This window comes from Caloenas nicobarica, chromosome 1, assembly GCF_036013445.1.
Source record: "Caloenas nicobarica isolate bCalNic1 chromosome 1, bCalNic1.hap1, whole genome shotgun sequence".
Classification (NCBI taxonomy): Eukaryota; Metazoa; Chordata; class Aves; order Columbiformes; family Columbidae; genus Caloenas; species Caloenas nicobarica.
Window position 1 is genome coordinate 194,037,148 of NC_088245.1, and position 24,830 is coordinate 194,061,977.

At 40.6% G+C, this 24,830-nt stretch overlaps 1 protein-coding gene across 1 annotated transcript in view; it reads left to right on the top strand.

The window, feature by feature from the left end:
• Positions 1–24,830, top strand: part of ATP8A2 (ATPase phospholipid transporting 8A2) — a 301,460-nt gene that overhangs the window by 22,494 nt on the left and 254,136 nt on the right. Inside the window, exons 7-18 of the mRNA XM_065654983.1 lie at positions 354–423; positions 1,960–2,087; positions 3,138–3,249; positions 3,940–4,105; positions 6,467–6,594; positions 9,298–9,375; positions 11,414–11,502; positions 12,229–12,273; positions 13,590–13,662; positions 20,981–21,086; positions 22,414–22,496; positions 24,197–24,246. Coding sequence (XP_065511055.1) covers positions 354–423; positions 1,960–2,087; positions 3,138–3,249; positions 3,940–4,105; positions 6,467–6,594; positions 9,298–9,375; positions 11,414–11,502; positions 12,229–12,273; positions 13,590–13,662; positions 20,981–21,086; positions 22,414–22,496; positions 24,197–24,246 — 1,128 coding nt within the window. The remainder of the gene's footprint in view (positions 1–353; positions 424–1,959; positions 2,088–3,137; positions 3,250–3,939; positions 4,106–6,466; positions 6,595–9,297; positions 9,376–11,413; positions 11,503–12,228; positions 12,274–13,589; positions 13,663–20,980; positions 21,087–22,413; positions 22,497–24,196; positions 24,247–24,830) is intronic.

Sequence of the window (24,830 nt, forward strand, 5' to 3'; positions counted from 1 at the left end):
TTTTTACACTATTCAATACTTGTTATTTTATCTATAACTCTTGTAATCTGAAGCAGTTTTATGGATTGTAATGTAAAACAGTCCACTTCAGGCACCTAAGTTTGTCATGACTTGTTACGTTATTATTAACCTCTGATTTAGACTTGTTTTTCTATAATTCGTTTTACAAGATTGTTCATATCCAAAGACATCTTTGTAAAATATGTACTTTCAGCTGGCTTTCATGGTCCTATACGACCAATATGGATTTGGTCTTCCGCAGTATATTGAAGTTTAATGTGGACCATTTTAGTGCAAAAGTAGTATACAAAAAATACTGAGTTTTAATATTTAAAATTTTATGCCCCTTACAGTGAACCACAAGCCATGTGCTATATTGAAACAGCTAATCTTGATGGGGAGACGAATCTTAAAATACGACAGGTAAACCAAACTGTGGTTTTGTTGGTTTTTTTGTGTGTTGTGGGTTTTTTTGTTGTTGTGGTTGGTTTTTTTTTTGCTATTTAGGCATCTAATATTAGCTACAAAGTAGAGTCTAACTTGCATGACAGCAGTGCAAGTGCTTTTTTTTTAAATATATATCTCTTTCTAGGTGGCTGTAGCCTTCTTTTCAAAAGATAAAACCCAAGTAATAATGTTTCATTTGCAAGTGTAAGGAACTAGTTTGGGGGAACTCTTATAAGCCCACAAAGACAAATCAAACAGACTTTGTGTTTTTTGCTGAAGGTCCAGTAAGTGGAATTGAAGTGCTGTATTTAAAAAAAAAATAGTCAGCTGTGCTTGTGATGAGAATTGTGGTTTCTGCTGTCACAAGTGCCAATCTGTTGCTTCTGCCTCTGTGGAGTGCTCAAAAGGACCTTTTACAGGTTTAAGCTAGTTTGTTCTCTGTGGTAAGTAGTGGAATTTATTGGGGCACTGTTTTTCTTGAAGTGTTTAGAAATAGTTCAGAATCTTTACCCTCTTTCATTACTAAAAACCCCAGATTTGGATTAGCGTTTTGAAGTACAGATTGCTTTTAAAAAGCTGTAACTTGCTGCTTGTTTACTACGTTTGTAGAAATGTGATTTACTGTTCTGGGTTGGCCCAGTAGCTCAGATCTTGAGTTCCTGTCAGATTTTATTTGCTTCAGGACACATGCATAACAAAGTAAGGTTGTGGGGCCTTTTAAGGCCTTGCTTGGGCTTGCAGTGCTGCAGTCAAAATTTGGCAAAAGAAACGCTAAATGGATCGCTCTAACCACATGTAGACAGACGAAAAGCCATGAAGTGTTGTGTGTGTGCTCTGAGATGGAGTAGCAATATGTTAGGGAACAGTTGTGTGAGGGGTTGATAATTAACCTTAAGTAGCTTCAGAGGATAATGGCTGCAGTGACACAAGAGAGACTACACTCCTGAGTGACTGTTTAGCACCAGTAACCCATCAGTTGCAGCTGTGCCTTGAGAGGAAGCCAGGCCTGTTTAGATCACTCGTCTCCTCCTTCCTGCACATGTGCAACTTAGTGCTTTGTGGATGGGACTTTCCTCTGGATTGCAGAGACATCTTGTAGGTAATAAGGCTCTATTGTCTAGAGGGATTTAAATCAATCCCATTTAAACAGGAATCATATGTCCATCATGAATCTTCCTTGCAGGAAAATGTTACTGAATAACCATTAAAAAAACCCCACCAACTAACCTAAAAAACCCCAACAAACAAACAAAACAACTAAACCGAACAAGGCGCACACACACAAACAAAACCCTGAGAAAACAAACCCCCCAAACAACCAAACCAAAAAAACCCCAAGAAAACAACCAAACCCCCCCCAAAAAATAAAAAAAACCCCACCAACAAACCTGACAGAACCTCCACACATTTAACTACATTTGATATCTTAGGTGTTGGACAAAAGCACTATTTTCCTAGATTGCCTTCTAATAACAATTTTGACAAGAATCTCTATTGGATTGGTCTCTGCAGGGATTGTCTCAAACTTCTAGTCTCCAGTCAAGAGAAGAATTGATGAAAGTATCTGGAAGGATTGAATGTGAAGGACCCAACCGTCATCTTTATGACTTCACTGGAAACTTGCGCTTAGATGGTCAAAGGTATTGACTTGACAACAAAGCCATAAACTTATTTGGTTAGGAAAAATGCTCCTGTGTGGTTTTAGTCTGCAACACTGAGCATGTTTTTGGTGGAGAAGAGGAGGGTAATAAATAGCAGATGTCAATCAGCACATCTGCCAGTATTAGATTATGTAGTTTTGTCTTCCATAGGAAGCAGAAGGCTCCATAGAGTTATGGTTTCTTTGGAATTGTGGTGGGTTTTTTTTATCAAAAGTAATCCCTGAAGAGAAGCAAGGATGAGGGAAATGGTGGGGGTTTTTAGGGCCTTCTTGTCACAGGAGATATGCAGAGGAACTGGGAAACTTTTCCCTTCCAACTAGAGCCAAAGGCTGCACCAAGTTCAGATCGAAAGAGAAAAGTGATCTCAGAACCTGGTGTCTTTGAGTGTGCCTTTGATCTTTTGCAACTCTTGGAAGAAAATAACTTGGTACTTAAATTCATAGAGTTTGGAAGATCAGTAGAAGCATACAGGCTTTATCTTCTTGTACCTGTTTTGCTGCACAAAAACTGTATTCCTTGGGCAACTCAGCTGAATAGTGACAGATGCAATAGTAGATCTCTTCCATCCCACTTGAAAAGTCTCATAGGTAATACGGTTTTCCCAGAGTGTTTGTTCAATTGGATGTGTGAGGTTATGAGCACAGTGTGCCCAGAATAGATGATCTATTTGCAAGTGTGATGCTCCTCTGCTCTTGATGTGAGAGAACATACAAGCCAAGGTAAAGTGCAGAGTAGGATTATGGCTGCCACAACCTCCCAAGTTTTGGATGACTAGAACAGCTCCCTTGTATCACTTTCATCCTACTGTGCTTTAGCAGGGATTAGACTTAAAGGGTTTCAGTGGTCTCTCAAGTTGTGTGGACAATAAGTTCATTATATTACTTTGTTCCTTTTGTTTGTGGTGTTGTTTGTGTTTTTTGTGTGGTGGTGGTGGTGTTTAATTTTTTTTATGGGGGAGTAAGGCTGAAAGGAGAACTACTTTTCTAAAGTGTCATCGAGAATTGAAAAACATACATACTTGCTTTGCAGCCCAGTTCCTGTTGGTCCAGACCAGATCTTGCTAAGAGGTGCACAGCTGAGAAACACTCAATGGGTCTTGGGTATTGTTGTCTATACAGGACATGATACAAAACTCATGCAGGTAAAGTTTTTAAGGAGATCTAGAGCATATTCTGATAAAAGCTGGTCATCTTTCCTGTGTTCTATTTGTCTTTTGGACTTCATGAAATTATTTGACTGATTGTAGCTGTTTAAGATCTCGAGGCTTTGAGAAATACAATACTGTTGTACTTGAGGTTGCATGTGCACATGTGTAAACAGTTATTGAGGTATTTGTCTCAAAATACTTTAATATGTAAGCAAAACCTAACTGTATTTTATATTAATTTATCTGGTAGCTAGACAGCATTTAAAACTGAGGGAGATGGTAATGACAGCTGAGGAGATGGTGATGGCCACCTACAATTTTAGCACTTGGAGATAATGAGGGAAAGACTACAGTCTCTATTGCTGTAATGGCAGGGAATGCCTGGAGAGACCAGCACCATCCACGTGTTGCTCACTGCTGCTGTCAGTGGGAGGGACAGACAGGAGATGAGCGTTCCACGTCTTCAGAAGGGAGTGGTTCTCTTGCTCCTGTCTCCTGTCAGTTTTGGAGAAATTAGGAGTGTTGGTTCCTACTACCACCTTGTTGAGCTTTGCATACAATAGTGAGCTAAATAAAGTTGAAGTCAAGTTCTGTGATGGACTCTAAAAATAAAGACTGAGTTTGCCTCTGTACTTCTTGTATAAGCCATTGCCAAACTTCTTCTTTTTTCCTGTTGCTGTTCAGAATTCAACCAAAGCACCCCTAAAGAGATCAAATGTGGAGAAAGTGACCAACATGCAGATCCTCGTTTTGTTCTGTATTCTTCTGGTGATGGCCCTTGTGAGTTCTGTAGGTGCCTTATTATGGAACAGAACACATGGTGAAGTCGTCTGGTACCTTGGCTCCAACAGTGAGTATGCAGGCAGTGTGCTAGGGATCTGTGAGGCTGGAGGACCAGCCAGGCTCTTATCTTTGCCAAATTAATGTGTAAAATAAGAAACAAAGAAACATAAACAGAGCCTGTTGTTAACTTTTGATGGCCCAATATTATTTTTTTGAAGAATTGCTTGGCACAAGTGAACTTGCCTGTGAGGCTTCTGTTAATAGAACAGAAAAGGTCAGGTAAATATCACTGAGCTGTCACTTAGGGAGCAAGGAAGAAACAGAAGAGGGGCAAGAGTTATTCTTGGCTATTTGGTGTTTAAGTTCTTTCAGCTCTGTGGAGATGTTGTGCACAGATTTGTTTTTAGAGCAGGTCACATACTGCTGCCCTGTGTATCATGTGACTGTATCTGACTCCAGGATAGCAGGTGTCAGCCTGTTACTGACTTCAACTTTATACTTACACATGGAAGCAACAGATTTTTTTCTAGATGTTTTTCGGTCAGAAATGCTGATCTGCTCTCATTGCAGAGAATATTGTTAAATGCTAAATGTTAGGACTTTGTATTTATTGGGTGATGTTTCAGAGTAGCTTTGGATTCTGACCATTATGTTGTAATTGGAAAACTGATCTCTTAGCATGCTTAGTAAGTGTGGTTTTTTATTTCATTTGTAACTCCTTGAATTTGTTAGTTCAGGTAAAGATAGGCCTAATGCAAACATGGATGAAATAAATGGCTCTCTATTAGACTTCTGCCTTGAGGGGCTTACTTTAGCCAGCTATAAAATGTGTTGTTACAAACCTTTTTGGGATGCAGATCTGAAAACAATTCTTACAAACTGTGAATGGTCCTTCTGCTGGTGATTGCAAACCAGATGGCAAAGGGTTTATTCTGCAGCTCAAGAACTGCAGTTGTGAAGTTGTGATAGTAATGGGGAAAAATCATATAGTAGGAATATGGAAGTGACTTATATTTGACGTTGGCTTTCGGTAGTTGTCATGTCTTCTAGGAGCAATATCAGCAACTTTCAAAGTTTCTTCCCCATCCTCCCCCTTGCCTTTAGTGAGGAAGTTAAAATTTGTCCCTTCCAATGATAAAGTAATATTGAAAAAGTTGAATGGAACAAACTTGAACTTGTGCTAATATAAATCACAGGTGCAACCTGTAATAAAGAAGGATTACATAGTAGTCTGTATAGATGCCGCTTTGGAAATTGAATGCACAATTTCTGTCACTTCTGTAACTGCCACACATGGGAAAGACTTTTTCAGGCTAAACAGGTAGATGTTAAATTTTTGTTAAATGTCTAATTTCTATTAAGAGTGTATTGGGGAAAACTTTGCTGATAGCAAGTGTGCTTCTAATCTTTCTGTAAACTGATCAAAGATACGGAATTCATGTGTGCTCACACTTGGAGGTGCCTGGCTCCAAACTTCAAGTCTTGCTCTGATCTTCGTTCACCTTCAGCAACTTTCTCTGGCTTCTGTCACCTCCTGGTTTTCTCCCCTGTTTTCTCACTAACTTACTGTAATGCTGAAAACCCTTAGTTGCGGGCTGTGACCCCACTGTGCTGGGTGTTCTGCGTGCTGACTGAGGTGCCTCCCTGTGCTTCAGGAAAAGTGAAGAGACAAATGCAGAGACTCTGGATGTAAGGAGAAGTCTGTGGACAGCACCATCAACAGGAGCCTTCATCCTGTGTCTCTGCTGAGCCTTGCCTATTCTACCAGCTGTCTGGGAATGCTTCTCCTTCCCTTTGGGACCTGTGGTGCTGGTAGATTGATTTGGGCAACTTGTCCCAAGTTGTCACCATTTAATAACAGCTTCTCTGCTTAGGCAGAATGTCTTAGTTCATTTCCGAAGTGTCTGTTTAACAGTCAACTTGTTCTCTTAGATTTCTTTAGTGTGAGTAACTTCTAATTTCTGCCAGTGCTGGGAACAAATTTTAGTCTTTACTTTCTGTTTTCTAATTCCACTGAGACATATAGGCACTTTCTGAAAGGTAATATTGGTGGCTCTTAATTGGAGCAGTTGACACATCAGATAAATCTCTAAATTTGAGGTTTAGTGTGGAATATCACGCTTCTCACCATCTGTGTAGCGAAAAGAGTTTAGAAAGTGTTTGGTGAGGCTATCTATTAGAAGAACAATCTTGCCCTTTTTCACCTGGCATAATACGCTGTGTATCCAGGCATGTGTTCTGTGGGTGTTTTATACATGTAATATTGAAATCAATATTAGGCCATTATACTAGGCCTCAACACACTTGCTGATTAATTTAGCACTACTAAATCTGACTAAGCCAACTGCAGAAAGATGTTTGCCCCTATACTGTACCACTCAGACTTCTGCCTTCTGTCTATTCATGCCTAATGTCTTTTGGTCTACAGAAACGCTGTCTGTCAACTTTGGATACAATCTGCTGACATTTATAATCTTGTACAACAACCTTATTCCAATCAGTCTTCTGGTGACATTAGAAGTTGTCAAGTTTACTCAGGCTCTTTTTATAAATTGGGTAAGTAACAAGAATAAATGTATTAAGGTCAGTTTTTTGGAATGTGACTTAAAAATCACCCTGAAATCTTTACCAGATTTTCTGATTACTTTTCTGGTGCAACTTCTGGGACAGACAGGTTGAAGTTCAGAGGATTTACTCCGTATTATATCTGCATTCCACAGGAAATTAAAAGATTTATTTGAAGAAAGGTCCTCTGTGCAAATGATCAGTCTTGTATACTTCTCTCAGCCACAGCAGAGAGAGAGACTAGACTTGGAGGTGTGGTGTTTTTTAGTGGTGTGTCTGTGTGGCGGGTTTTTTTGTGTGGTGTGTTATGTTTTGTTTTTTGTTTTTAAATCCTGAGGCTGGCCTTAAGATCATCTCTAGTATGAGTCATGGTATTTCTGTAAGGAGATGAGTTGGTAGTGCCTCATGAAACAAAACAGTTGTCCCTTCTGTTCAGGCAAGTTTGACTTCAAAGTGTATTTCTCTTCAGTTGCAGACAAAAAAATACTGTAGTAGTATGTCTTAAGCTGAACAAAACCAAAAGGAGCACCTTGTCGTGGCGTGTGTGTTAAATCTTGGATGTGTAGTGGTTCCTCTAAAATACAAGTAAATAAGGTCTAACTTGTCAGTTCTCTGAGCTGCTTATAATATATTCATAGAATACCAAGTCAGAAGAGACCTCAAGGTTCATCTGGTCCAACCTTTCTTGGCAAAAGCATGGTATAGGCAAGATGGCCCAGCACCCTGTCCAGTTGAATCATAGAAGTGTCCAGTGTTGGGGAATCCACCACTTCCTTGGGGAGATTATTGCAATGGCTGATTGTTCTCATAGTGAAAATTTTCCCTCTTTTTTGTCCAATCAGAATCTACCTAGGAATAACTTGTACCCATAGTTTCTCATATTTTCCATGTGACTCCTTGTAAAAAAGGTGTTTCCATCTTTGTAGCCACCCTTTAAATACTGGAACATGGTGATGAGTTGTCCTCCAAGCCTTATTTGCTCAAGGCTGAACAAACCTGCTTCTCTCAGCCTTTTCTCATATGATGGTTTCCCAGTCCTTTGATCATCTTTATGGCCCTTCTCTGGACCCTCTCCAGCCTGTCCACATTTTTTTTGTGTAGTGGGGACCAAAACAGCATTCCAGGTGTGGTCTGAGCACTGACTAGAGCAGGATTATGACTGTGTCTGCTGGTGATGCCCTTGCTAATGCAGCCCAGCACCTTGTTGTCTTTCTTTGCCACAGCAGCACATTATTAACTCATAGTGATCTTGTTGTCTACCAGGACCCCCAGGTCCCTCTTCCACAGAACTGCTCCCTAGCCGGGTAGATACCAGGCTGTGCTGCACTCCTGGATTATGTTTTCCCAGGTGCAAGACCTTACACTTGCCCTTGCTGAACTTTGTAAGGTTCTTGTTAGCCTACTCTTCCAGCCCACCCAGCTCATCCTGCAGGGTGACTCTCCCTTGCCAAGTGTTCAGTTTACCACTCAGTTTGGTGTCATTGGCAAACTTCATCAGGATACACTTGATCCCATCTTCCAGATCACTTATGAAGATGATAAACAGTGTTGGGTGCAATATCAATACTTGGAGGACCCCACTCATGACAGGTTGCCTGTTCAAAAAAGAGCCATTTATCACCACCCTCTGCGTATAGCCTGTCAGCCAGTTCCTCACCTGCTGCAGAGAACACTTCTCTACACCATAACATGTTGAGTGTCCCTAGGAGGATGCTGTAGGAAACTATCAGAAGCCTTGGAGAAATCCAGGTAAACAACATCCACTACTCACCCCATGTCAACCGAGCAGGTTACTTTGTCATAGGTCATCAGGTTTGTCAAGCACAACTTGCCCCTGGTGGATCTGTGCTGGCTGTTCCCAATCACGTGCTTCAGCTGACTTGTGACAGCCCCAGGAGGATTTGTTCTGGAACTCTCCCAGGGACTGAAGAAAGACTGGGGCCTGTAATCTCTTGGATCTTCCTTTAAGCCCTGCTTGTAGATAGGGGTGACGTTAGCCTTCTTCCAGTCTTCTGGGACTTCCCTTGATCTTGACTTATCAAAGATTATGGAGAGTGGCCTTGCAGTGCTGTCAGCCAGCTCTCTTAACACCCTTGGGTGTTAACACCCTTGGGCCCATCGATTTGTAGGGGTCAAGCTCCTGTAATAGTTCCTGTACCAGCTCTTCCTTCACTGACGGTGGGTCTGTGTTTGCACCAGCCGGGGTTTCTTTTCCCACGGACGAGGGCCCAACAGTGCCAGGAAAGCACTAGCTTAACTAGATTATCTGAGAATTTGCTTTGGGTTATGTAGCAGCTGTTCTGTTTACCATTCCAATTAAAAGTAGTAATAGAAGTAGTTGATTTCACAGTGTCACTTAATTTCTCTCCAGTCATGAATGTGGCTAGAGTAAATTGAATTGTTGTAACTGAAGACCTATGATTAGCATAGCTAATGCCTGTTAGAACTTCTTTCTACTGTAGTAAATTCTTATGCTAGAGGTGCAATGAAGGAAACAATAACCACCTATAACTGTGTCTGGCTTTCCTCATGGACATGTAGTATGGAGCTATACTTGGGAAAGCAGGTACCCCATTCAGTCTGGGACGCTGTTTATCTCTCAGGCCTGCAGTCAAGTTGTAGCTGTCAAAAAGAAGACAGGATACTTCAGTGTTTAATTTGCATAGCATAGGTCTAATTTTGCTCTCATTTCAGGACATAGATATGTATTATCCTGAAACAGATACGCCTGCAATGGCCAGAACCTCAAACCTTAATGAAGAACTTGGGCAGGTAAGACAACATTTTCTTAAGTGTCATGTTTGTGATATGTTCTGAGAAGACAAAAGGTATGAGAGCACGCTGTACAAATCTGCTTTATTCTGTTGCTCTATGGCTCAGGTTAATGGGGCCTCTTTCCTTTCATTAGTCCAAGTCTTAAAGGTAAAATAGTGAGAGATCACAGGATTAAATTCCAGGTCACACAGGCAGTTTTAAGCCTAATAATCGAATCTTTATTTCTTCTGTTCATTCTAAAGTGACATTTTCCTCAAGGCTGTTGAAGTGATGCTGTGTGGCTGTTTATCCCAGAGCAGAATGTACAGGACTAAGCTTGGCTGAAGAGCAGGCCAGCAGCCTCAACCTCTGCTCTTAGTTCTTCCTGTTTCTGACCACGTCATGGGACATGCAAGTCAAAAAAATGCAGTTCTGTTCCTGACTTAGCTTGTGTTCCTTCAAGCATTTCCACTTTCCTTTTAGATAAAGATAGTTTATTAATTTGCAGTTGTCGTAAGATTTTTTTTTAAATAAATTCTGCAAGTAAGATTTTTTCAAAATGGACGGGCTTCCCAAAACAAGGTTACTGGAAAACACAATTTTGCCATTGGAATTTTGTAGTACCATCAAGATATCCTAGCTTTTTTCCTTGACTGCCAATGGCACATGAACTTAATTTGTGTCGCTTAATTTGTGAACTTAATTTGTGTGAACTTAACTTTGGACGCAATGTTTGTGTATGTAAAACACATAACTATTGTGTGCTGCTCAGCAGAATGGTAGTCAGTATTCCTCCTGCTTAATTTGATTGGCCTCTTTCTTGGGATTGTTAAAATTGGATTTGTGCTGAGATTGCTTTGTGGGGTCATCGGCCTCCAAATTATGGTAGTGTTTTTGTCCAAAGTAAACTCTAGTATGTAGTATAATGTATATTGTTGGCCCATAGACCCATCTGTTGTTTACAGAAATGGCTTACCTGGTGATTCTATGTAACTAGACAGAATTTTCGGATTCATTAATCGAATTGTTCACAGGTGCATTTTAAAATTTTATTATATGATAGAATTGTCAATGACTTGAAGTTCCCCTCAGATGTTTGGATAACAGAGCCTGTGCCAGTTAGAAGTCAATGCTGTATTTGGAAGCAGTGTAGTGCACAGATAAAGAATCACTTAACTAGTAGCATATTGCACTGTCCCGTAACTCAATTGCAGATATTGAGGAAAAGCTTTGTGCAATGCTAGGCAAAATATTGTGGACTGTAAATTGGCTAACGCCTATGTTAGCACCATCCCTTCGTACCTGTTGCTGTTTTAAAATCTTACCGGGTACAGAGGTAAAACAGTGCGGAATTTAGCTTGCAGTTAGTTTGTCTGTTGTGGCCTACTGAAGGTGACAATCTTGAATCTGCTAATGCTCCAAGAAGTTGTGTTGGTGTTGTCTCCAAGTTCTAGCTGAAAGTCACTGGTTTCCATTAAGGGATTATTAGTGTGGGCAGTGCCAACTGTGGCTGCGCATTTCACACTTAAGGATTGCTCATGGCTGGAAACCAGAAAAAGCAGCTTGTGTTTGCCTGCAGAATATGGCTTGGACTCACTCTGTTATTCCTTGCACAGTACTGTTTATGGGGATAAAACCCCTAGCAAGTTTCTGGTGATCTTTGGAACACAGGATTTCTTCAGTGTATTAAGTTCCAGTGATTCAACAATCTTTTTAATTCCCAGTCTTGCTGTTTGATGTTTGTATATTTGAAAGATTTGGTGAATATTCAGCTAGCACAAGCAAGTACATCTGTATTGACCACGCTGGAGCCTTTGCAATTGGTACCTACCATTTGCATTTAGATATAAAGAAGAAATAATGCCATTAAATATAGTAACTTTCCTGATTAATTTCCTGTAGCATTGGCAAGACAAACCAAGCTGTAATAAGCTTGCACTGGCCAATACTGTGACATTTGAGCCATGTCTCCCAGAATTTCCCTGATACTTACCCTGGTTTCCACTTTAAATTTTGTTACTTTGCAAGTTGAACATTAGACTTTTTTTCGTTCCAGGTAAAATACCTGTTTTCTGATAAAACGGGTACTCTAACATGCAATATCATGAACTTTAAGAAATGTAGTATTGCTGGAGTGACATATGGGTAGGTATGACTTTTTAAGAAACTCTGTTTAATATGTTCTTATTAATGGTACGTACTTTTATATCAGAATAGGATTAGAACATTCCATTCTTCCATTTATATTTGAGTGTATTTTGTGGTCCCAGTTAATAGCTTTCATTTCCATGTCCTGCAATACTAATTATGAAATGCAAACCTTTACATGAAGTAAAGAGAAATAATTATGTACTTCCTAACTTATCTAATCACAATTTAAACCAGAAGTGCTAAGTAACCTCTGGCCTTCCCAGAGTGAAGATGATGCAGCCCAAGGGTGCCAATATTCAGTCATGTTTCCTTTAGATGAACCAGAATTTCATTATAACTGTAATTGTAGTTGTAAAGTAAAACATTCTCTGCATGTGAGACACCCACTTACTGATTTAGTTCTGTTTCTTTCAAAAGGATCCTTTTGAGTCATGCTGGTATTTCATAGCCCTTGGCCTTTTGGGTTTTGATTACTAAATCTTTCTTTGCTTAGTTTTCAATGGGTAGTCTTATGATCTCTGTGCAAATTAATATTTGAGTTTCACAGTAGCTAAATTAGATACTCAAAAGGCAGAAAACTTGGTTCAGATGTATGAACAGCTGAACCCATGGTTCCAGCATATGTTTGTATGTGTGGTGACTCGTTGATCTTTGCCTTCTACCTATTTTTTGGTTTGCAAAGTGGAATAAATGTTCTTTTTTCCATTTTTGACCCCTCAGTCACTTTCCTGAGCTGGAAAGAGAACGTTCATCAGAAGACTTCAGGTAAATACATTCTCAGATGTTTGCGTTCTGTATAGCAGAGTGGGGACAATCTGTAATAAAGACTGCTTTCCAATTTGGGACTTGAAGCCCAAAGGAGCAATGTGTTTGAGTAAAATGCTCTTCCAGCAGGAGCCTGATGTAGAGCTGGTGGGTGGTGATGGATCTTCTCTTCTGCACAGAGAGATGGTGGGTGGAGGGGAGTGGGGGATAGGCTGGGGTGCCTTGGGTGCATGCTAATGCAGTGCTTATTTATAATTACAGACAACCAAATTACAAGCTAAGAGTAATCTTCTTTAAAGTAACCTTACCTCTAGCTGGAGACTGAATGTTACTCCTTTGCAATCACTGAGTTCAAACCTGACAAGCAGAAGAAAAGGAACTGCTTTATTAAAATGCTATGTTTTAATACTCAAACTGGGAAAGAGCTTGATATGGAGGTGTCTTATGTCAAGAGAACCACTCCTCTTTGTTCAGAGACTTAATGAATAGAGGTGATGGGTCTGTCCCATTCCACAGAGAAGAGTGAAAGCCTAGAGGTGTTACGCAGGTGTCACTGTAGTGTATTCACATTAACAGGACAGGGGGGAAGAGCCAGAGTGGGCTGATGGTGACTTTGGCAAATATAAGTAAGAAGTGGGTTCCTACCCAAGAAGCAGATAGACACTGAATGCGGTTGGCCACTTTCTGATGAACTAAGTTAGGCTTCTCCACTGGTCTGTCTCTTTCTTTATAATTGCTTTTTGGGAATGTGGTGTAATATGATGCTATGTTGCTATTTCAGCTGAGATGTGATTTCTGTGGGTGCCTCTTACTTCCACTTTGTTGCTGTTTCCTTCCTTGCCACCTTTTCTCTACTTGGATTCTTCTTTCCTAGTCAGTTCTGTGGAAGAGTTTCTTCCAGGTGTTAATTTGGGGTACTCAAGCTTAAAATCTTCCAGTGATCAACCTGAAGCAGAACTGACTGAATAGACAGAGCTTAGGGATATTGATCTGATTTATTTTAGAAGCAAGTCACCTTGAAATCAAAGTATTTCAAGTACACTTAAAAGCTGCTTCTGCTACATCTGTCCTAGGAAGTGTGACACTTCAGTCTTAAATACACTTAAGTGTAACCATTTCGGGTTTCTTGCTGGTGTTCTGAAGAAATTATTGCTTATTTTCAGCTCTTTGTGCATTAGTCATATGATGTTTTCACAATACTTTCAAGGATAGTGGAAGCTTATTTTGTTTTTCCTTTGCTTTCCAACAAAATGGATGAAGTAGTAAGATGGAAGTGTTGCCAGTGCATGTTCGATTATGCTTGTCTTGCTCTGCAGCCAGCTACCTCCTACCAGTGAATCGTGTGAATTTGATGACCCAAGACTGCTGCAAAACATTGAAAATAACCATGTAAGTCTGTCCTTCGAATATCATGTCTCTTAAATACGCTATTCTAGGCCTCTCTGGAATTGAATGCTAAACAAATCTACTTGTGTGATCAAATCTGCTATATGGGTGCATCATGTAACCACAGATGCTGCAGAGTGGGGAAAAATGAAACTACTTAACCAATGTAGTTGTTTCTTTAATTTGAATACCAGCTAGCTATGAAACAACTTCATATATACTCGTGTATATGGAAGATAATCTCTTGTAGCAAATTAAGGTAGAAACTGTAATTCTTTTAAAGAACAACTACTTGGAAGTTTCCAACATCCATACTATTAAAATACCACTCTTAACAGTAGTTCAGGATGTTACAAGGTGGTACTGGTATGAGACCTGCTTTAAATACTGCCAGTGTTTGGAATTCTAATTGTGTAAAATATGTAAAAGATTAGCCTGTTAGTCATCTTGTCTAACTGGTTGTGTCCTAAAGGGTCTTAGTCCTTAGGAAAGTGTCAGTTCATTGCTTACTCAAACCCTGCAGCTATGAAGTGTCTGACGAGACACCAGATGATTTCAGTTGTTTGTGAAAAACATGACCCCTGCCCTGTTCTGCAGAAGCTGTATTGCAGAGGGGCATTAGCAAGTGCAAACTCAAATGACAAATTCAGTTAGCTAATTGCTCGCCTTAGTATAACTTCTGTGACTGGGCTGGTTAAGTTTAAATAAGCATCTAAAATGTAGTAACAACATACTGTTCATGTGCTGCAAAGCTTTGCTTTCTGTTTTGCTTTACATTACTGAAGAAGTTGAAATGCAGCATATGGTGTAAATGCCTGAAGGAATATTTAATTACTTTGAATGTCACTAAATATTCCTCAGGGTGATGGAGCCTGAAGGTGGCTCCTGTGCTCCAACCTTCAGGATGGTGGCCCCCCCGGACAATGTACTGGTTTCCTGTGTGGCCTTTGTGATCATCTGCACTGGGAGAATTTCCCACTGCCCATCACTTGCAGCCAAGGTTTGGCTTGCCTCCTGTTAGTTTGTGTTCTGTTAGTTTATATATGGCTACAGTTATGGCAGTTGCTGACTCCAGGTACTCATTCTGGATGGAAGGCTACTGGTATAGGTGCAGGCTACAGATCAAGTATGTTTGAGCAATTTCTCACTGTGTGTTACTTTAGCCATCTATACAGAAAAGTGCTTTGGAATATTTTAATAGTCAACAGAAGAGGCTTGTATCAAATGAGCTGTGGTGTGGAGTTTCTTATCTAGACTTAAGATGACTCCTTGACTTTGGGATATCTCATTCATTGACCTTCTCTGTAGAACTTCTAATTTGGGATATAGAAGGAATGTTTACTGTTGTAGCAGGCAAATAAAGGATTTTTGGTAGCTTCCTTAGGTGTCACTTAGTCTAGACAGCTCAGGTAGAAGTCTCTGTTCTTTACATGTGTTCAGGTTTCTTTTTGGCTGGTAACTTGAACAGAAAAACATTGTTTTCATTGCCCAGCTGGCTGTTGGGCTGAGCACACTGTGAGAAGTCAATCATCAGTCAGTTGGGAAACTTTGGGCTGATAAGACTTAAGATGTACCTTGTGTAGGCCAAAGATGTCTCTTGGAGCCTGACTGTGCTGGAGGGCTGGATGCCACCCACTGACAAGTGGTGATTTAGCACAAGACACCAGAATGCAAAGACTATGTGTGATAGTTTGCTTGGGAAGTTCAGATCCATTTGTTGAACTGCATCAGTGATATGAGGTCTGGATTACAGGCTAGTGGGAGAGGGGAGAGTGCTGTGTTTCCAGCCCATTAGCTTTCTGCACTAGGTCAGCTGTTAAACTGCTTCCTTCTACCTGAAACTCCTCAGTGTCTTAGTTTACATAGCTTGTAGATAGCTGCAGATGCCATTTACAGATGTCTGATTTCTATTCGTTTAGGGAACTGAGGTGATGAAACTGAAGTGTTCTAGCACAAGCTGCCTTGTGTGGTCAGATGGTGCTGTACTCAGCTGGGCAATGAATTCCCTTTAAGCATTTGCCCTCTTGCAGCTGAAGCTGTCAACGTGACATCTCTCACAAATATTCAATAAGTGCTTATTGCTCTGGTCTTGAAGATTTTTATTTTTTTTCAAGCCAGTCGCAAGTGTTAGTTTAAAGCTGTCTCAGTGCCAAGTAATTTTCTTTCCAGGTTGAAAATAAGAAGTGATTTACTTGTCCTCATGAGACTGTCTTCCATCTGCTAGGAAGATTTTTAGCATCCTGTATCACCTTTAAATTTTATAGCTCTTCTGGGCCACTGGCGTGTAAGGACTGACTGATGGCCAAGTCCACTCTTGAGGAACAGTTGAAGAATTATTGCCCTGTAGGAAATGTTCCAAGGAAAAATAACTTGTCTTGAAAACATGTGGAGGTTTCTCTTGGCTTCTCTGGGATTTTGATGTGGAAGAAAGTACCTAGGTTTGTCTGCCTATGCTTTTTCTTCATAACAGCTTCTGTTGAATGAACGGTGCAGCTGTGCCAAGAGTATGATGCTGTGTTGTTTCTATAGGGAAAATGGCATAAAGTCTTATTAGGAAAAGAAAAGAGTTATTTCTATAGATTTAGAAGAACGGTGAATATGCTAGATGGTCTTAATATCGGTGCTTGTGAGTTGCACACATGCTGTGGACAAACTCAGCATGGAGATGCAACTCTGTGTGGTGTGGGATTATTCTTTACCCTGTTGATATGAGTGCATAGAATGAGGTAAAGAAGTGAAAGAACTGAAACTTGGATCTCATCCTAGACCCCCTATTTCACTGGATTCTCTCTTAACTTCCTCTACTAATTCCAATTCACATATAAACTTTTTTCTGTGGCCCCCAAATTACCACTTGGGCAAGAAACAGCAAGCACGTGGTGCAGCTGCAGACACAAGAATTGGTTCACTGAATATATACTATGAGTGTTTTAGCAGCTGGTGAGGCAGAACAGGTAACTTGTACTCAAGTTGTGCCTTCACCTCAGTGGAAGTGTTCATTTAGATCTCTCCACCTTGTCTGCTTATTTTTGTGAAGTGTGTGGAGACTGAGTCTTTTATCTCATCAGGTGTTGTTGAAATGGCTGCTCTGAGCAGCTGATTCTTAATTTCTTAGGAGAGCAGAACAAGAAAAGCATAGCTAAACTTACTGGGATGAAAAACTGGAATTTAAATTCCAGTAGGGGGAAAATACATTCAGGTGGTGAGAGCCTCTGGGAAGCTTTAGTTCAGAAAGTAACTGTTGTCTGAAAACTGTCTGAACGTTGTTCTACAGCTCACAATTTAATTGTTATAGCTTGTCAAGAATTCTTTCATTCTTGTGCTTTTGTCCTTACTGTGCATGGGACTTTGGAACTCTTTTTCTCAAGTACAAGGCAGTATCTTCGTAGGTTATATGTCAGTGGTTTTAGACAAGGTAAACTCACGTTTAACTCCATTCAAATGCTGGTAAATGTGTTCTCTGGGTCTGTTCTGGAAATATCTGAATCCTTTCCAGCCTTACCAGCTTCTTTCTTCTGGAGGTGCCCAACGTGGCTGAATCCTCACACTGTTCTCCCGATAGTTTAACAAACAAAACGGTAGGAGTTTTGCGTATTTTTAAGACAGTCATGGTTCTCCCTGGTAATGAAGTAGATAAGTATTTTACTTGCTGTCCTTGGCAGAATGTGTCATGTTTGTGCAAATTAATAAGCTCAAGTTGTTAAACTGTGCCTTAATATCCCATTGGCCATTTTTAGGCCATTTGCTCAAAAACCTCTGTCCTGCTCATCTGGGAATATTGTGAATGGAGATACTGATCTGATACTGCTACAAGTAAAAGGAGGTATGAATAACTAACTTCACGTGCAATTTCCGTGTAATTTTATTAGGCTGTAAACGGCTCAAATAATGCAGCTCCTGTCTTCAGAGTGAGGAGACCCAGATAAGGACACGGGTGACAAAGTACAGATATGTAGCTCTGCGGAGTGCAGCTTTCTCCCCAAAAGGATGACTTTCGACTCTGTTCCCTCTGAATAAGGGAGAACACAAAGGGATGAAAACTTGTGATACAGCTTTATGACCGGTGGTCCATGCCCTGCTGGATAATGGATAATGCTGTGCCATCTGGGTAGGGAATCTTTGCATTCAGTGTAGATAGTGCTGTGTAGATAACAATCCAGAGACTGCTTCCAGGAAGATGAGACTTCGTCTCAGTGTCTGTAGTTCTCAGCTTGTAGGGGCAGCGTGCAAAGGAAGTTTAGCCAGTGGGGTATGTTGCTGGTGTAGGTGGTTTTACACCAGGTGTTCCACAGGTCTTTGGAAAAGACATAAAGAGGAGCCATAGCTTTCACCCAGAGCTGTTGGCACACAGGGAGAAAAATGAGGGGAGAAGGCACTTATGAGAGCTGCCTGTGGACAGATGAACAAGAGACTAAAATATGCAAACTTTGTTCCTGCTACAGACAAATAGAGAACGAAGAAATGGGGAAAGAAATAGAGCTGAGCTTAACAAATGAGCAGGCAAGGAATGTCTTGCAGAGACCATCAGTAAGAATTTGAGTATTAAAATGGCAGAGAGTTGCTTTCACAGAGGAAAATAAGAAATAAAGCAGAATCAGTTAACCTGTCGGACTTCTGTCTTATGCTGGAGTTAAGCTTGGCATGATGGAAGGGATATATTGCCACAGAAGCCATTAATGAATTTTCTGTTCACAACTCTGAAGCAGGAATTGGAGTTCTCTATCCTGATTCATGCCAGTGCAGTAAACATTGTTAGTGCTGCAGCAATATAAAGGGAAACAAATGACAGCTGTGTGGAGGAGCTGATGTGATAAGCTGGGCCTCTGTCTGGTTATTTCTTGCTGTAGGACTGGCAGATTGCCATGTAATCCATTGTGAGCTGTGAAAATACCAAGTCAGCAATAAATTACATTGCTGGCTTGAAAGCAGAAATACTTACACAGGAAGGTTTAAAATCTATGACGCTACTGGAGACAGGTTTTCTCCAACTGATAGAATGCACACTATGAGAGTGTCTAAGGGGGTAGGTGATGCATGTGTGAGAAGGACATCAGAGGACTGCAGCAATGGATGCTGAAATGGGAGTCTGGCAGGCTGTGCATTTTGAGATGGAGTTGTAACTTTCATTGCTTTCACTGGAAATAATGGAGCAGCAGTAACCTCCTGATGAATAATTTACTGGGGACTTAACATTTTTCACGCTAATCTCTGATTATATCTGCCCATTTTCTCAAATGCAGCCTCTGCCCTCCAGCATGTCAAAAGTTACAACAGTTATTTTAGTGGCATGTGACCATTCAATTCAGAAATTTCAATATGCAAAGATATGTGAAACAGTTATTTTGAAAATAGGCATGACAAAGTACATGAAGTAAAGCAAGAGTATAAGTATTGGATCGTCAGTCTTTTCATTACATTTTTTCTAATATCCTTTTTGTTCATACATGTTAACACAACATTTACCAGCTGACATTGTTTTGTGGCTTTCATAGTAATTTACTTGCTGCTAATGCATCCTTGCTATTGCCAGTACATCTTTCTGTTATACAAGTATGCGGGCTATGTGTACCATATGGAAACAACAAACTCTAGTATTTTTCCTTATTCTTGGTCTTGTCCCTGAAATAGGACCCGAGATAGGAGGAAAAAAAACCCCACAAAACACCACCAAAAAAACTTTGATTTTATTTTTGTCACATAGCTTGGCTTGTGAAGAGAAGCATTAACATGTCTGAGAGCCAGTGGTGAATGCTGCTGGCTTAATGCTGAAGTTGCATTTTATATTAAATGCTATTCCAAGTGGGAAATGGAGGATTCTTTATTGTCATAGTAGTTCTATGTGATAAGAGGTTTTATAAAATAACTGTGTGCTGCATTTCCGATAGTAGTACTGCATATATGCTTAGAAAAATACATGTAATACAAGTCTTGCATCAACAGGGTTTTGGTGGCATGTAGTTTTCACTTGAAAAAGTTTCATTTGAACATAGCAGGGCTTTTTGCTGTTGTGAAACTTTCTGATGTACACTAGCAGAATAAGTTGTGTAGAAGCATCTTTGAATTAGCTGTTTAAAAAAAAATACAACTCTGGGTCCTGTTTTACTAGAATCTTGTAGGATTCTTGAGCATCTCATCTTAGTTTTAATATTACAATAGTGGTGTTTTGGCTTGACCTTATGCTAACAGCTCTTGTAATGCTCTTGATTTTGTAAGGCTCTGTTAAGACAGAGTATATACAAAGTATCCTATGCTAATGAAAACTAGATGATACCTTTATATGCACAAACTCTGAGAGTTCACAAAGTCCGCTTAAGGCTTTTGCAAAGGTAGAACTGCTGAGTTCTGTCTGACTCAGCCCCCGAGCAGATGGCTGCTGCGACATCAGGTTTTGATGCTACCAGCTGTGGATGTCACAGACATAGCAGAGCTGGGGAAGGGGAACATGTGTTCACTTCAGCTGTTTCAGCCAAGTGTCTTAAAAATCCGTGTGACGTGTGGATGAAGATCTATGGCAGGTTGGGAGCTGGGCAGCTGAGCACCATTGCTGACTGCTATGGGACTGGAAATGCTGCGCCAGAGGGAGGAGTGGAAAGGAGGGAAGAATGGGATGAGGGCATAAATTTCAAATCACTATAGCTGTACTTGCCAGAATTTGGTGATTGGAGGCCTGTGACCAAGTACCATGGCATCTTCACTGAGTCATAGAGCTGATTTCTCTTTAAGCACTTGAGGATGGCTGGTGACTGCAGTCTGTGAATAGTGCTTCATATTGTGTGTTCTTACGCTGAACGTGTAGGGATTGATCAGACTTCTGCTTGGCTGGATGATGTATTCCTGTGGAAGAGCACGTGATCTTGCCTTGTACCGGCTGATCAACTGTTGTCAGCTCTGGATGTTCATCACTAAGGGTGCAGTTGAAATGAGTTTAATTCTGGTGTGCTTACTGTCAATCTCTTGAAAGTTGTGGAAGCTACCAAAGTAGTAGTTCCTGTTACTTGATTATCATCAGCATCTTGTGGCATGCTTCTTTGCCTATATGAAGCTTGGGGTGCTACAAAACGAATGCTTTTATTTTTATAGAGATGAGGGAATATTCTGGCTTCCCAGCTTTCTGTAACTTGTGAGACCATCATTAGCACTCTGGTTAATTAATGATGGCCCTTAACTCTGCTGTATTGATGTCCTTGGACCAAGACAACTACTATAGAGAACAGAAAACTTTTTTTTGTTTGTGATACCTAAGAAGTCATCTTAGGTTGGTGAACAGCTGCCTCTCAATCTGTGCGTAGTACTAAACCTGACTCTCCTGCTGTCTGTCTAGCCCACTGCTGTGCACATACAGGAGTTCCTCACTCTGCTGGCTGTGTGTCACACTGTCGTTCCTGAGAGACAAGGAAATAAAATAATCTACCAGGCCTCCTCTCCAGGTTGGTTGTTGCTTTCTTTTTTTGGGAGGGAAGGAGTTAGGGAGTAGAAGTAGATGGAAGGAAGGTCCAGAAACTTCTTTCAAGGTCATTTATTTTGAAGGCAAGATGTCCCCCATGATCCTATCAGTAGATCTGGCATCTTCCATGATCAGTGCGCACTGCTATTAAATTCATTCTACAAAACTGCCAAGTCCATGGTGTTTCTGTAGAGGTAGGCTGGGCTTACGATCCATTCTGCTCTCATGGGACCGTCTAATCTGGCTTTTGTGTAGGGGTGAAAAGCAAAAATAAAACTTCCACTGCATAGAGCTGATCTGTGGAAATACTGATTTGTTTGTGTATGAGCAGTTAGTTGCTGTATTTGGCATGACTGCAAACTGTTTTTATTGATATAGTAGCTTCCCATCTTGCTCTGTGCTGATACGTGACGCAGTGCAGCCAAGAGCAGAGTCCCAGCCATGTTTGGGTCTGCCCTTACCCTCTGTGCTACCTGAAAGGAGGAAGAAATGGGCTATTGAAGGAGGCAGACAGGGCCAAAATGCAGAACAGCAGGACCCTGCTCCACATCAAATTAATCTCTGTTACTGAAGATGTTTCTAGAATTATTGTGGTGATGTATTGAGTGCTGAAGCACCATCACTTATGTCTTAGAGTGTCTGAAGAGTCAGGTGAAGAGCCCATGTAAGGCAGCTCTGGTCAGTGTCTGAACTGTGAGGAGACTGAGTGTTGTAGAGACACAAGAGTTGCTGGAGTTGAGCACTAAATCCACTGATGTGGTGACTGTGCCTAATGCCACTTGCTCCTCAAGGCTTTATAACTACTTATTAGAGGTAGAGGTGTTGGCTCTGGTTTCAGCTCTGTTATTTGAGCTTTTAATGATACTTCGTAGTTCAGTCTCCAGAAGACAGTCCTGTATATCTATAGCACCTGAATTTAGTGCATTTACAGCAGGAAATAGATTAAATGCATGTTGCAGGAATTTAGGGTAATATAACTTTGATCTTGCTTTCACAACTGGTGTATTTCCCCTTTTTCATGCAGAAAAGTATGGCTCCTCCACAACAATAGAGTTTAATGCTTCAGTAGTTACAGGGTATTTTATATTTTGAGAATGATGTTTGTGTAGTTGATACTGCATGACCTTTGTAGGACTAAAATATGTATGTTCTTGTTGAAGTGTGTGCAGAGCTACTCTAGCAGCCCTACAGACGGGGGAGTATAAAGCAAAGGGGCCTTCTGCGTTTTGGCAGCATGGCATATTTAAGTATGGGCTTTGCAGGCCTGTTCTACCTACCAATTTCAATTTAAGCATTTCTTGTGTTGGCAGATGAAGGGGCATTAGTGAAAGGAGCAAAAAAACTTGGTTATGTCTTCACAGCACGGACTCCACATTCAGTTATCATTGATGCGGTAAGTAGCAGATGTGCATGGCACACACAGCCAAGCTCCTGCAGAGTGTGAATGTCTCCTGGGTGGTCCCTGTGAGTTCCCCTTTACAGAGCCTTTAGAGTGCTACATGCAAAAGGCTTTTGCAGACTGGGAGAAGTTGTATTACTTCATTTTTTAGATGCAAAGTCCTCTGCCCTTCTGTGTGGCATGGGCAATTGGAAGTTGCAAGCTTATATGGGAAATGACAGCAGTTATGCCTGAAAAATATTCCCCTTGTCTCTGAAGCGCAGATGAGTACACTCAGACCAGAAGGAAATTCGTATGTCTGGGAGATTTTTCTAACTTAAGTTTAACAGTTACTGTACTTCTAAATGTTTGATTTCTTGCATTAAAATGGAATTTGTCTTCTGAGTTAAGATCTTAAGATCTTCTGTAGATGATGTATCTACTTACCAAGTCTGTATGCAGGGGTTAATGGATTAGAGTTGACACAGGTGGTCTCAAACTCATGGGGCCGCATTCTGACTTAAGTTGCAGTCTAAGCTAAGGTGGCTCCAGATTACACAGATGCAACTAAGATGAGGACTTTGTCTCTGGAATACATAGTAGGGTACTTATTAAGAATAATGGGTGTATTTTTGTCCTTCCTCTCAGGTGTTTTCACTTTCAAGTTTCTTAGTACACTGCCAAGCTAAACACATAACGCATATCTTTGTGGGACTTGTCAACAGGTTTTTTTACAGCTACTCAGGAAATTGCTGTTTAGTTTAAGGGGAAGAATGCAGGATGAGCAGTGTCATCTAGAGCTAGCTAGGCTGTTATCTGCAGGAAGGCCCAGGTTCATCTGACCTAGTTCCATAATCCTCATCCATATCAGGTTGGGAGCATGGTCAGTCTGTAGCCAGCAATAAAAGCTGTCACTCCCAGGGGTTCCTGTCTCTCCTCATTGCCTACATCAGTGGCAGCACATGGAACACAAGTTGGAGATGGCTTTTGGTCTTGAGGGTATTGCTAAGTTGATATGTGCCTCGCAGGACATAACTCAGCACTGTGATTAGATTTTGCTACAGCCTTTTCTTTAACGATATGCTACAAATACTACTGGAGTTCTGAGCCTCCAGTAACTCCCACTGCTCCCTCCATCTGTCACACAACAGGAATGGCATAGACAAGGCATTTCTAAATCCTTTTGCTTCCTTGTGTTGCTCATGCTCAAGCCCAGCAAACAGTTGTTGCTGATAACAGGATTTACTCCTCGGTTAAGCATATTTTGCCATAAAGTGTAATCTAATTTGCTTGTAAATTCAAGTAAAGGAAATACTAAGGCAGTTCAGACAAAGGTAATTGTAATACCAGATCTGATGGCATATTTATTGTAACTTGGAATAATTCTGTCTGTAATGTGTTTTAGTTGATAGCTGTTAAGAAGTAAAAATGCAGCTTAACTTTTGAAGTGTGCTTATCCTTCTAGAGTAAGATTAGTTCCTTGAAATGGTGTAAAAATAGTATATGGAGGATGCCACAATTTTAGTTAAAGTAAGATTAGAATGCGTCATTAAATAGAGCTCTGCATCACTTTTACCATGAGAGGGAGCTATTACCACATTTTATTTACACTGGACTGTGTAAATAAAGGTGTGTTAACCAACTTGCCTGTTTACACAGGTAAGAATATACTGCAAATCATACTTAAAGTACTATCTATGTGCTTTCTTTTGTAGCTGGGAAAAGAAAAAACCTTTGAAATTCTTAATGTGCTGGAGTTTTCCAGGTAAGTTTTCCTCTAATATACTAAATGCAGGGGAACAAGAATACCACTTTTGTAAGTCTATTATCTAGAATAAAAAGATTTAGCTGATGCAGTAGAAAAGCTGAGCTGCTTTAATCTTGTCCTGCTCCTCCATCCCCTTAGTTTCCAATATAGGACTGACAGCTGCTTGCAAACCAGTGGCTGTTGGCAAGTGGGCATGAAAATCTCCCCTGCTGCTCCAGCTCCATTGGCTTATTGAGAAGTTGCTGCCCTGGAAGTGTCATTCTGTGCCTCAATGATTTCCTGATGTTACTTGTCTATTTCAAGAACATGCCTTGAGATTCAGATTGCGCTCTTCTAGTGCTTCTCTACATTAATTGGTTTTGAGTAGGTGGAATCTACAATGAGAAGGCTTTTTAGTGCTGCTTTTTAAGAACTACTCCAGCTATGAAAAACTAAACAGTGCAGGCACTTGACCTTATCAGGCTAGTTAGGATGGGCACTGCTTGGGTAGCAAGAAGCCTTGTGTTATGAATCGTGCCCTTAAATCACTGGAGAACATAAAAGGTGCTTTCTCTTTGTCAGTTGATAAGGTTTTGCCAGTT